Source organism: Salmo trutta, chromosome 21 (genome assembly GCF_901001165.1).
Source record: "Salmo trutta chromosome 21, fSalTru1.1, whole genome shotgun sequence".
In the NCBI taxonomy this organism is placed as follows: Eukaryota; Metazoa; Chordata; class Actinopteri; order Salmoniformes; family Salmonidae; genus Salmo; species Salmo trutta.
Window position 1 is genome coordinate 43,590,681 of NC_042977.1, and position 13,344 is coordinate 43,604,024.

At 43.0% G+C, this 13,344-nt stretch overlaps 1 protein-coding gene across 1 annotated transcript; it reads right to left on the bottom strand.

The window, feature by feature from the left end:
• Window positions 1-292: 292 nt before the first annotated feature.
• On the bottom strand, window positions 293-12,999 carry slc1a7a (solute carrier family 1 member 7a). Its single transcript, XM_029705829.1, has 8 exons — window positions 12,913-12,999; window positions 11,973-12,207; window positions 11,542-11,641; window positions 11,100-11,333; window positions 7,088-7,282; window positions 3,879-4,013; window positions 3,457-3,556; window positions 293-2,106 (listed from the first exon to the last, which is right to left on the bottom strand). The coding sequence occupies exons 1-8, from the start codon at window positions 12,949-12,951 to the stop codon at window positions 1,858-1,860; spliced, it is 1,287 nt and encodes a 428-aa protein (XP_029561689.1). The 5' UTR covers window positions 12,952-12,999; the 3' UTR covers window positions 293-1,857.
• Window positions 13,000-13,344: the final 345 nt, after the last annotated feature.

Consider the following 13,344-nt stretch of genomic DNA (forward strand, 5'->3'; position numbering starts at 1 on the left):
CCCCTACACTCTAACCCCTAGGCTACGCTGCCGCCCCTACACTCTAACCACTAGGCTACGTTGCCGCCCCTACACTCTAACCCCTAGGCTACGCTGCTGCCCCTACACTCTAACCACTAGGCTACGCTGCCGCCCCTACACTCTAACCACTAGGCTACGCTGCCGCCCCGGCAAGAATGTCTCCTTGTCATATATAATATCTGCCCATCATACAGAATATCTCCTTGTCATTTACAATGTCTGCTCTTCATATGGAATGTCTCTTCATCCTATAGAATGTCTCCTCATCATATAGAATGTCTGCTCATCATATAGAATGTCTCCTTGTCATTTAGAATGTCTCCTCGTCATAAAGAATGTCTCCTTGTCATTTAGAATGTCTCCTCGTCATAAAGAATGTCTCCTTGTCATTTAGAATGTCTCCTCATCATATAGAAGACTCCTTGTCACATAGAAAGTGTCTTCAACATACATAAGGTCTGCTATTCATATAGAATATCTCCTTGTCATATAGAATGTATCCTCATCATATAGAATGTCTGCTTATCATATAGAATGTCTCCTTGTCATATAGAATGTCCCCTTGTCATATAGAATGTCTCATTGTCATATAGAATGTCCCCTTGTCATATAGAATGTCCCCTTGTCATATAGAATGTCTCATTGCCACATGGAATGTCTCTTCCTCATATAGAATGTCTCCTCATCATATAGAAGACTCCTTGTACATAGAAAGTGTCTTCAACATACATATGGTCTGCTATTCATATAGAATATCTCCTTGTCATTTAGAATGTCTCCTCATCATATAGAATGTCTGCTCATCATATAGAATGTCTCCTTGTCATTTAGAATGTCTCCTCGTCATATAGAATGTCTCCTTGTCATTTCGAATGTCTCCTCGTCATATAGAATGTCTCCTTGTCATTTAGAATGTCTCCTCATCATATAGAAGACTCCTTGTCACATAGAAAGTTTCTTCAACATACATAAGGTCTGCTATTCATATAGAATATCTCCTTGTCATATAGAATGTATCCTCATCATATAGAATGTCTCTTTGTCATAAAGAATGTCTCATTGCCATATGGAATGTCTCCTCATCATATAGAATGTCCCCTTGTCATATAGAATGTGTCATTGTCACATGGAATGTTTCCTCATCATATAGAATGTCTCCTTGTCATATGGAATGTCTCCTTGTCATATAGAATGTCTCATTGTCACATGGAATGTGTCCTCATCATATAGAATGTCTCCTTGTCATATAGAATGTCTCCTCATCATATAGAATGTATCCTATCAAATAGAATGTCTCCTCATCATATAGAATGTCCCCTTGTCATATAGAATGTCTCATTGTCACATGGAATGTCTCCTCATCATATAGAATGTCTCCTATCATATAGAATGTCTTCTCATCGTATAGAATGCCTGCTCTCATATAAAATGTTTCCCAGCACATCATTCTGCTGGCGTGTAACAACTGTGATAAATACATACACACACATGCACAATCATACTGGGTCGTAATATAAATAATGTAGAAAATCATATTTTCTTTTTGGATCCTCTGTCCTGCATCTGTTGCAGTTAGTCAGTCAGTCCCTTCCTCTTGCCTGTAGCTATAATCTTGGCTGCATTCTGATTGTCCACCCTTTTTCCACAGTATGCACTTTCCCACTCCTTGTCATGGTGTTAAAAACATTGAATTGGTGTAACCAACCATTGGCTGGATGGAGTTGTTAGGTCCACCATTGTTAGATCCATGACGGAGAGTATGCATGTGCACACTTCTAGAGAAGTGTGGAGAATCAGGACGCAGCCGGTTGCTGTGGTGCTGATGACTGGCTCCCTCTATACGTTAGTCTCCAGGCCATTCATGTCGATGGAGCAGTGGTCCTTGTCCTTGTGCTCCCTCTTGTGTTGGGGAGCGTGGGGATTCCTCTTCCTATGCTCCGGCCGTACCCCCTCCTCCAGCTGCATCAGACGAGCCACGTCTGGGCCCTCTGGTCCGCAGGGAGGGTGCTGGTACCCACCGTTCTTCTGGTACGTCATCATTTGCTGGATGCTGATCATGGGCTTGGTCTCACAGATCAGAGGCACCTGCAGGAGGGTACAAGAAGGAACTAATGCCTTAATTTGTGCCAGAGCAATGTATTCCCTATGAAAACAAATAGATGGCCTTGGATCTGACTATTGGATCAAAATACATTTTTCTGCATCCATAGAAATGATCAGAGGCACCTTAAGGACACATTGGAGAATAAGAAACTAAAAATTAAAAGGCCAGCATTCACACATGGATATAAGTTGCAATTGAAGCTTGTTTTAATGTTCTTTAATCTCGTAAAATTTAATAATAGACCATCCATAAATGTAGAAGAAACCAATCTGTGAATTTGTGCAGAAACAAATAATTCCCTATGTTATGAAACAAATAGTTGGTCCAGGATCACACTGCAGGATCAGAGGTTTGTATTGCGCACAGAGAAATGAGGAAAATAATCAGGATTAGTTGTAAATATAATTGAGAAGCTCATAAATATTAGAGTAAGAGGGTCATAACCTAATGAACTCTGTGTGATTGTCTTTGAATATAATGGGAATGATAAACTTTATTGTGCCTTTAGCAGAAAGAGTGAACGATAGGAGCCATAGTAAGAATTGTAATATCTGTATTCAACAGAGAGATTGGGTTATAGGACTCTTAGTCAGAATTGTAATATCTGTATTCAACAGAGAGATTGGGTTATAGGACTCTTAGTCAGAATTGTAATATCTGTATTCAACAGAGAGATTGGGTTATAGGACTCTTAGTCAGAATTGTAATATCTGTATTCAACAGAGAGATTGGGTGATCGGACTCTTAGTCAGAATTGTAATATCTGTATTCAACAGAGAGATTGGGTTATAGGACTCTTAGTCAGAATTGTAATATCTGTATTCAACAGAGAGATTGGGTGATCGGACTCTTAGTCAGAATTGTAATATCTGTATTCAACAGAGAGATTGGGTGATCGGACTCTTAGTAAGAATTGTAATATCTGTATTCAACAGAGAGATTGGGTTATAGGACTCTTAGTCAGAATTGTAATATCTGTATTCAACAGAGAGATTGGGTGATCGGACTCTTAGTCAGAATTGTAATATCTGTATTCAACAGAGAGATTGGGTGATCGGACTCTTAGTAAGAATTGTAATATCTGTATTCAACAGAGAGATTGGGTGATCGGAGGCAAATAAATGTTTGGGTCTCTTCTTGACTTTTGTAGACGTGTTCTACTGTGGTATGTACTACAGTGTAACATTCTCTAAGGTTCTGACCAGTTACCACTCCACTTCCTCTTCCAGAAGACAGTCAGTTCACTGCACACAACGGAAATAAAACTTCCTTGAATGGAAAGTTGAGAGTGTCTGGCAGGCATTGTGATGCCAGGTTAGGGTATTTCTCACCTGCTCTCCTTCCTTGACAAAGTCTTTTCTACAGATGTGAGCCATGATCCCCGTGGCCAGGGCATCTCCCATCACATTGACCATGGTCCTGAAACGGTCCCTGGAACACAAAATGGAGGTTCAGCTGCCTTGATGGTGTTGGGAGGCTCTGTGGTGAACTGGCACTGGAGCTGCAGTCCACACTAGTAGTCTTGTGAGACACAACACTATACAATTACAGTAGCAGGGTTTTTGTGGCATATTGACATCACTTTGTTATATATTTGAAAATCACCTTGTCATGATGTCTCAGTAAAACGTTAATAACATTTTACCCTGTAAAATACGACCTACTTTGTTTTGGTTATCAACACCTGAACCTTTATTGCTATATGTAAAAGCATTGATAAAACTAAACCACGGAGAAGACAAACTATACTTACAACGCCCAATCTACAGCGATGATGAGAGTGATGTCATCAGTGGGCAGGCCCACCGAGGTTAACACGATCACCATGGTGACCAATCCGGCCTGCGGGATTCCAGCTGCACCAATACTGGCAGCCGTAGCTGTGATACTGGAAACGAAAGAGGAAATGCTATTAGTGACCTTGACTGGATTATTGCAGATCTGTACTGTGTCCAACACCTGCCAAATGATGCCTCACTACAACCCTCTAGTTGATTCTATTGTAGGCTATTGACCATGGCAGCATCCCAAACAGCACCCTCTTCCTTATTTAGTGCACTACTGGGCTCTGGTCAAAAGTATCAAACTGCATATGGAATAGGGTGCCATTTGGGACACAACCCATGAGGGACAGAAAAAAGAGGAAGAGAGAGTGAAGAAAGACAGGAAGAGAGAGTGAAGAAAGACAAGAAGAGAGAGTGAAGACAGACAGAAAGAGAGAGTGAAGAAAGACAGGAAGAGAGAGTGATATGAGAGAGTGAAGACAGACAGGAAGAGAGAGTGATATGAGAGAGTGAAGACAGACAGGAAGAGAGAGTGAAGAAAGACAGGAAGAGAGAGTGATATGAGAGAGTGAAGACAGACAGGAAGAGAGAGGGATATGAGAGAGTAAAGACAGACAGGAAGAGAGAGTGATATGAGAGAGTGAAGACAGACAGGAAGAGAGAGTGAAGAAAGACAGGAAGAGAGAGTGAAGAAAGACAGAATGAGAGAGTGAAGAAAGACAGAATGAGTGAGTGAAGAAAGAGAATGAGAGAGTGAAGAAAGACAGAATGAGAGAGTGAAGAAAGACAGAAAGAGAGAGTGAAGAAAGACAGAATGAGAGAGTGAAGAAAGACAAAGAGAGAGTGATATGAGAGAGTGAAGACAGACAGGAAGAGAGAGTGATATGAGAGAGTGAAGACAGACAGGAAGAGAGAGTGAAGAAAGACAGGAAGAGAGAGTGATATGAGAGAGTGAAGACAGACAGGAAGAGAGAGTGATATGAGAGAGTGAAGACAGGCAGGAAGAGAGAGTGAAGAAAGACAGGAAGAGAAAGTGAAGAAAGACAGAATGAGAGAGTGAAGAAAGACAGAATGAGAGAGTGAAGAAAGACAAAGAGAGAGTGAAGAACGACAGGAAGAGAGAGTGAAGACAGACGGTGAGGCTCTGAAATTATTGGTTCCTTGGTGTAATGATCGAATTTGACCAATAATCCTTGACCTGTGATTCTGACATACAGTACACAGCATATACTGCACAGTATGTCCCCCCACAAGGACACAGTACGTCCCACCACAAGGACACAGTACGTCCCCCCACAAGGACACAGTACGTCCCCCCACAAGGACATCGTACGTCCCCCCACAAGGACACAGTACGTCCCCCCACAAGGACAACGTACGTCCCCCCACAAGGACACAGTACGTCCCCCCACAAGGACATCGTACGTCCCCCCACAAGGACACCGTACGTCCCCCCACAAGGACACCGTACGTCCCCCCACAAGGACACAGAGATACACAGGCTGCTTGACATTTGACGTGACATGGGCTGTTACGGTGACCATATTACCGCCACACTGGTGCATAATCGAATGGCACCCTATTCCCTTTAGAGTGCACTACTTTTGACCAGAATGAACTACTTTTTACCAGAATGTAATGTTCAGAATGTTCACTCTAAAGGGAACAGAATGCCATTTGGAACACACTCTCTGACACACACTCTCTGACACACACTCTCTAACGCACTCTCTGACACAGTCTCTAGGGAGGGGACGTCACAGATGGTCTATCGTTCCAAACAGCCAAACGTCACGGGAATAGAACAGGACGCTACAGAAGAATATTAAAAGCCCTCCTGATAATTCTGTCGTGACAAGAGAGCTGAGTTATACAGGTCATATGGGTCTTACTGCCAGGAGATTACTTTCTGCCTGGCCAAAGTCGGTTCGCGTCCCAAACGGTACCCTATTCTCCATAAAGTGCACTACTTTTGACCAAAGCCCTATGGGCCCTGGTCAAAAGTAGTGCACTATATAGGGAATAGGGTGCCATTTGGAAAGCAGGAGTCTGTGACGAGTAGAGGAGGATAGGACAGGCCTGCTTAATGTTATTACAGTTTAACATGTCATTAAATCAGAGGAGAGCATGGCCATTTTACACCATAGGTCTACAGGGGGAGGAGTGTGTGTGTGTGTGTGTGTGTGTGTGTGTGTGTGTGTGTGTGTGTGTGTGTGTGTGTGTGTGTGTGTGTGTGTGTGTGTGTGTGTGTGTGTGTGTGTGTGTGTGTGTGTGTGTGTGTGTGTGTGTGTGTGTGTGTGTGTGTGTGTGTGTGTCTGACTGTCTCTGCTATGTAGTAACCACTGATTTAAGGATTTAGTTTACGGGGTAGATCAGTAAGCCGTAGTACAGTCACATGTCACATTTACGTTTATCTACGTGCTTGATTCAGTATAATCTCATAATATTCATTAATTCATCCTCAAAACTGTAACACTAGATTCATTTCTGTGCTTCGCAAACCGCAAAGCTACAGATGTGTTGTACCCTTGCGCTATTTTGGTCAAAATAATTCCACAGGAAATATACATAAATGGATGATTAAGCTATCAATAATCAATGTGTTTCAATGCAGGAAGTTCCATTTCAGTAATTAGAGCTTTCACTATAACCACTTCCAGGTTTCTGACCAGGAAGTCCCCCACTGGGCACAGACGTCAGTTCAAAGTCTCGTTTCGATTTACATTTGGTTGAGTTGTCAACTAACATGAATTCAAAGTGAAATCAACAGCAAATGTCACCATGTCATTGGACCCTTTTTTCAAGTAAGTTGTTTACCTTCTATTTAGGCTACATACCTGTATTATAAAGGCTATGTGGGCTACATACCTGTATTTTAAAGGCTATGTAGGCTATATACCTGTATTATAAAGGTTATGTAGGCTACATACCTGTATTTTAAAGGCTATGTAGGCTATATACCTGTATTATAAAGGTTATGTAGGCTACATATCTGGATTATAAAGGCTATATAGGCTACATACCTGTACTATAAAGGCTATGTAGGTTACATACCTGTATTATAAAGGCTATATAGGCTACATACCTGTACTATAAAAGCTATATAGGCTACACAGCTTTAATATAAAGGCTATATAGGCTACATAACTTTAATATAAAGGCTAAATAGGCGTTATACCTGATGGTTATGATCTGGCCGAAGTCTAGCTCGTAGTTGTTGACCTGGGCGATGAAGATGGCTGCCACGGCCTCGTAGAGCGCTGTCCCGTCCATGTTGATGGTGGCGCCCACGGGGAGCACGAAGCGGATGATGCGTCGGTCGATGTGGTTGTTCTCCAGGAGGCACTTGAAAGTGATGGGCAGCGTGGCCGAGCTGGGGAGTAAATTATTACATTAAGCACGCTCAACTCTATTATCTCAGGAAGTAGTACATTTCAGAGCTGGGTAAGGGTACAAACAGAGGACCACCTTGTGACGCAGATCACGTGAAAAAAATAACTGTTCATCAATTTCTATTCATGACTTTCCTTGAAGTTATAATTTCACATCTCAAAAGGTGACATTCTCACCACAGATAGTCTGTGTTTACTGACAGACTCAGGCAAGAAAAAGAACGAGATGAAAAGTATATAAAAAAAACCTTACACCAAGGCGTTTGTCTAGTTGAAACTCAGTGTCGAAATGAAATGAAATTTTGTCTGTGACACTTTGAAGGTAATGTAAACAATGTTTTCACTGAGGATAGTACTGAGGATATCAATGCCTTCCCTTGAAGCTAGAATCCTTAGTTGCTGCATCCGTTTTCTGACTTTTAAATGAGTGATATGTAGTCATTGATTCTTGAAGAATATAACATAGCCTAATGAGCTTAGTTCAACTGTCGTAGCCCATTAGAACCCAAAATATAAGCTTGTTTAACTCCAATGTTTGTACACAACGTAAATGTAAACAAGCACTGTATAGCCTCAAAGCATGGTTAAAACTAGAATGTTAATATCATGGATGGTCAGTCCTTGCATCCATTGTGCGGTCTGAATTTGAGAGTGGTTCCATTTCTCCAGACCCATTGCTCAGCTTTTTGTGGAAACAGGGGCGGGGAGAAACTTTGTAATATTTTCAGTTAAGGATTGAAGCTTTAATGAGTAATAATGACAGAGACGCAGTCAGTTGGAGGGCTAGTGATTCAAGATCATATTTTTTCATTTGAATTCAACCAAATTCAACCAAATTCAATGATTCATACAACAACAGAGAGATTCATTGAAAGATACATCATTGTCATTATATTCACACCACTCCTGCTGTCAACGTTTAATTCTGGGTAGTCGAGGAACTAAAAGACTGACACAGAAACAGCACCTCCGTGGGAGGCTCTGTAAACCACTTTGTGACAACTGCTGATGTAAAAACGGCTTTATAAAATATATTTCACTGATTAAGGACATCCTGACTGTAGATACTTGATCATTCTCAATTATGTCCTAATACGTCGAGACAGAAACCCAAGTCTACTCTGACACAGTCCCGTCTGGGGAAACTAAATCTGTCTGGCCAACAGCCGGGGAGCTGAGGAGCAGAGACTAATGAAGAGGTAATATCACTCCATTACTCCATGGACTCCCGAGTGGCACAGCAGTCTAAGGCACTGCATCTCAGTGCAAGAGGCGTCACTACAGTCCCTGGTTCTGAATCCAGGCTGTATCACTTCTGGCCGTGATTGGGAGTACCATAGGGCGGTACACAATTGGCCCAGCATCGCCGAGGGTAGGTCGTCATTGTAAATAAGAATTTGTTCTTAACTGACTTGCCTAGTTAAATAAAGGTTAAATACTGTATATATATATATATACTCACCAATCAGGCCTTTATGGTAGAGTGATTAGACGGAAGCCACTTCTCAGTAAAAGGCACACGACAGCCCGCTAGGAGTTTGCCAAAAGGCACATAAAGACTCTCAGGCCATGAGAAACAAGATTCTCTGGTCTGATTAAACCAAGATTGAACTCTTCGGCTTGAATGCCAAGCTTCACGTCTGGAGAAAGCCTGGCACCATCCCTACGGTGAAGTATGGTGGTGGCAGCATCATGCTGTGGGGATGTTTTTCAGTGGCAGGGACAGGGAGACTAGTCAGGATCGAGGCAAAGATGAACAGATCAAAGTATAGAGTGATCTTTGCTGAAAACCTGCTCCAGAGCGCTCAGGACCTCAGACTGGGGCGAAGGTTCACCTTCCAACAGGACAACGGCCCTAAGCACACAGCCAAGGCAACACAGGAGTGGCTTCGGGACAAGTCTCTGAATATCCTTGAGTGGCCCAGCCAGAGCCCGGACTTGAACCCGATCTAATAATTCAATTCAATAGACTTTATTGACATGGCAAGTTAACTTACTTATATTGTCAAAGTATACATATAACATCTCTGGAGAGACCTGAAAATAGCTGTGCAGCAATGCTTCCCATCCAACCTGACAGAGCTTGAGAGGATCTGCAGAGAAGAATGGGAGAAACTCCTAAAATACAGGTGTGCCAAGCTTGTAGCATCATACCCAAAAAGACTCGAGGCTGTAATCGCTGCCAAAGGTGCTTCAGCGAAGTACTGAGTAAAGGATCTGAATGCTTATGTAAATGTGATATTTCCTTTTTTTTATTTTTTATTTGCCACATTTTCTAAAAACCCATTTTTGCTTTGTCACTATGGGGTATTGTGTGTAGATTGATGAGGGGGGGAGGGGGGGGAACAATGTAATCAATTTTACAATAAGGCTGTAACGTAACAAAATGTGGAAAAAATCAAGCGGCCTGAATACTTCCCGAAGGCACTGTGTTTTACCTTAGCTAGGCCTATATGTTTATTATATAAATATTAATATATTTGCGAGACGCTCTTAATACACAACTGAACCATAATGAGTAAGGAACAATGAAAATAGTTTAAATAAACCCTATTTAATTCAGGAAAAATGTTTGTCACAGAAAATAGATGATTTGCACTATGGATCAGATAAGATGGTCATTACCACTAAATAAATGACTTGGGACATTTTAGATGTGTCACAGAGTGTTTGAACCCATCAAGGTGAGCCACGGTTAAAAACGGTTGGAACCACTGGGCTAGACAATGGGTTAGGGTTAGTGTTAGTGTTAGGGTTAGTGTTGTGGTTGGAGCTAGGGTTAGGGTTGGGGTTAGGGTTAGTGTTAGTGTTAGGGTTAGGGTTAGGGTTAGTGTTAGTGTTAGGGTTAGTGTTAGTGTTAGGGTTAGGGTTAGGGTTAGTGTTAGGGTTAGGGTTAGGGTTAGTGTTAGGGTTAGTGTTAGTGTTAGTGTTAGGGTTAGGGTTAGTGTTAGGGTTAGTGTTAAGGTTAGTGTTAGTGTTAGTGTTAGGGTTAGGGTTAGTGTTAGGGTTAGTGTTAGGGTTAGGGTTAGGGTTGGGGTTAGTGTTAGGGTTAGTGTTAGGGTTAGGGTTAGTGTTAGGGTTAGTGTTAGGGTTAGGGTTAGGGTTAGTGTTAGGGTTAGTGTTAGGGTTAGTGTTAGTGTTAGTGTTAGGGTTAGGGTTAGTGTTAGGGTTAGTGTTAGTGTTAGGGTTGTGGTTGGAGCTAGGGTTAGTGTTAGGGTTAGTGTTAGTGTTAGTGTTAGTGTTAGGGTTAGGGTTAGTGTTAGGGTTAGGGTTAGTGTTAGTGTTAGGGTTAGGGTTAGTGTTAGGGTTAGTGTTAGGGTTAGGGTTAGTGTTAGGGTTAGTGTTAGGGTTAGTGTTAGGGTTAGTGTTAGTGTTAGGGTTAGGGTTAGGGTTGTGGTTGGAGCTAGGGTTAGGGTTGTGGTTAGTGTTAGGGTTAGGGTAGGGTTAAAGTTGAGGCTAGGGTTAGGGTTAGGGTTAAGGTAGGGTTAGAGTTAGGGTTAGGGTTGTGGTTGGAGCTAGGGTTAGTGTTAGGGTTAGTGTTAGGGTTAAGGTAGGGTTAGAGTTGAGGCTAGGGTTAGGGTTAAGGTAGGGTTATAGTTGAGGCTAGGGTTAGGGTTAAGGTAGGGTTAGAGTTGAGGCAAGGGTTAGGGTTAAGGTAGGGTTAGAGTTGAGGCTAGGGTTAGGGTTAAGGTAGGGTTATAGCTGAGGCTAGGGTTAGGGTTAAGGTAGGGTTAGAGTTGAGGCTAGGGTTAGGGTTAAGGTAGGGTTAGAGTTAGATGTAGGGTTGTTGTTGTTTACCTGGAGGAGGTTGCCAGGGAGATGAGCAGGGCCTGCAGGATGCCCCTGATGTAGACGATGGGGCTCTTCTTGGTGATGAAGAAGTACATGGCCGGGAGGATGAAGAGACCATGGAGGATCAGGCCCATCACCACGGTGATGGCATAGAAACCCAGCTTCTTCCCCATGGCTGACGGGTCGTCCATCTCTAGGATCTTACCGGCCACCAGGAACACGATGCCGAACGGGAAGTACCTGCAGTGGACCAGGAAGGTAGCGTTTTTTGTTTTGGTTCTTGTCATGGGAGACAGGATAGTTTCCAGGTGATTGGCTGCGGTAGAAAAGAATATGAACTATTTTGTTGACACTCCCGCACACATTACTATCTCAGCATGTTGTCTAATACGATGTTATTGAGAGGACATGTCTTTGGGTTGCTCTTCCCGTAAACTACAACTCTTACCAGATCACTATGGCGACAATCTTCAGGACAGCCTCGTTTAAACTCTGACAGAAGTTGACCAGGGCGCTGCCATTAGGCCCCATTCTACCCAGCATGATACCTAGACAACAACAACACATTGTGTTAGACTGAGACACCATGGGCCAGATTGATTTGCTAAAGGTTTGTGATCAACATTGAGGAGAGAAAAAAAAAAGGCTAAATTAAAACTTAACTGTCACTCAGGCTGTGGCTGAAGGGAGGAACGATGGTTATACTGTCAACCGTAATGACACTACGAGATAGTGTGCCTTGGTGAGTGTGTGTGTCCGTGTGTGTGTCAGTGTGTTCGTGGAACTGTCCCTCATCCATAATGACACTACACGGTGTCTGGGGGTGGGGTGGGGGGGGGGGGGGGGTTAGGGTTAGAGGTCAGTGGTGACGTCACTCACCCATGGTGGCGGAGAAGATGACGATCCCCAGGACGTTCATGCCGTCGCTGGTCCCGGGCAGCGTGCGCATCTGGATGTCTGGCGGTGGCGTCAGGTCCAGGGAGAAGTTCTGGATGTCTGTTCCGTTGTCGTCTTGGACACCGTAGATATAGACCCTCCGGGTGGTGCTCTCCATCAGGGCGGCTGTCACCGTGGGTGGAGGGGTCTTCATGATGGGGATACTCCTGGTACGGTACTAAACAGACCAGAGACATTCAGTATACACTGAGTGTACAAAACATTAAGGACACCTGCTCTTTCCATGACATAGACTGACCAGGTGAATCCAGGTTAACGCTATGATCCCTTATTGATGTTACTTGTTAAATCCACTTCAAATCAGTGTAGATGAAGAGGAGGAAACAGGTTAAAGAAGGATTTTTAAGCCTTGAGACAATTGAGACATGGATTGTGTGTATGTGTGCAATTCAGAGGGTGAACGTGCAAGACCAAAGATTTTAGTGCCTTAGAACGGGGTATGGTAGTAGGTACCAGGCGCACCGGTTTGTGTGAAGAACTGCAACGCTGCAGCGCTGTATGTCATGGAAAGAGCAGGTGTTCATAATGTTTTGTATACTCGGTGTATGTACAGCATATGCATTAATATCACTCTAACATGTCACGCACGTATAGATGTACAAGCTATGCATGGTGATGGTACAGGTGTGAAACAGAGAGTTGGAATTTGTTAAAGAATCTGAATTGAATTAATTCCTGTCACTAACTGTCACCCGAACGTTTGGTGAATTGGTTTGTCAAACATCCACAGACTTCGATTAAAATGATCTCATTATCTCATTCATATCCTTCTATTATAAACATGTTGTGTTTCACCACTCCTCCGTAAACTCTTCAGAAACAGAAACATTTCCATTTTACGTGATAATGTCCTACTGCTTACCTGTTGGAAAGTTGCCTGGACCAAGTTGGCTGGGAACATGTTGCTAGAAGGGAAGAATGTAGGAAAGTGTTAACCTCTAGAGCCAGCTGATTGGTTTCAGTGTTAACCTCTAGAGCCAGCTGATTGGTTTCAGTGTTAACCTCTAGAGCCAGCTGATTGGTTTCAGTGTTAACCTCTAGAGCCAGCTGATTGGTTTCAGTGTTAACCTCTAGAGCCAGCTGATTGGTTTCAGTGTTAACCTCTAGAGCCAGCTGATTGGTTTCAGTGTTAACCTCTAGAGCCAGCTGATTGGTTTCAGTGTTAACCTCTAGAGCCAGCTGATTGGTTTCAGTGTTAACCTCTAGAGCCAGCTGATTGGTTTCAGTGTTAACCTCTAGAGCCAGCTGATTGGTTTCAGTGTTAACCTCTAGAGCCAGCTGATTGGTTTCAGTG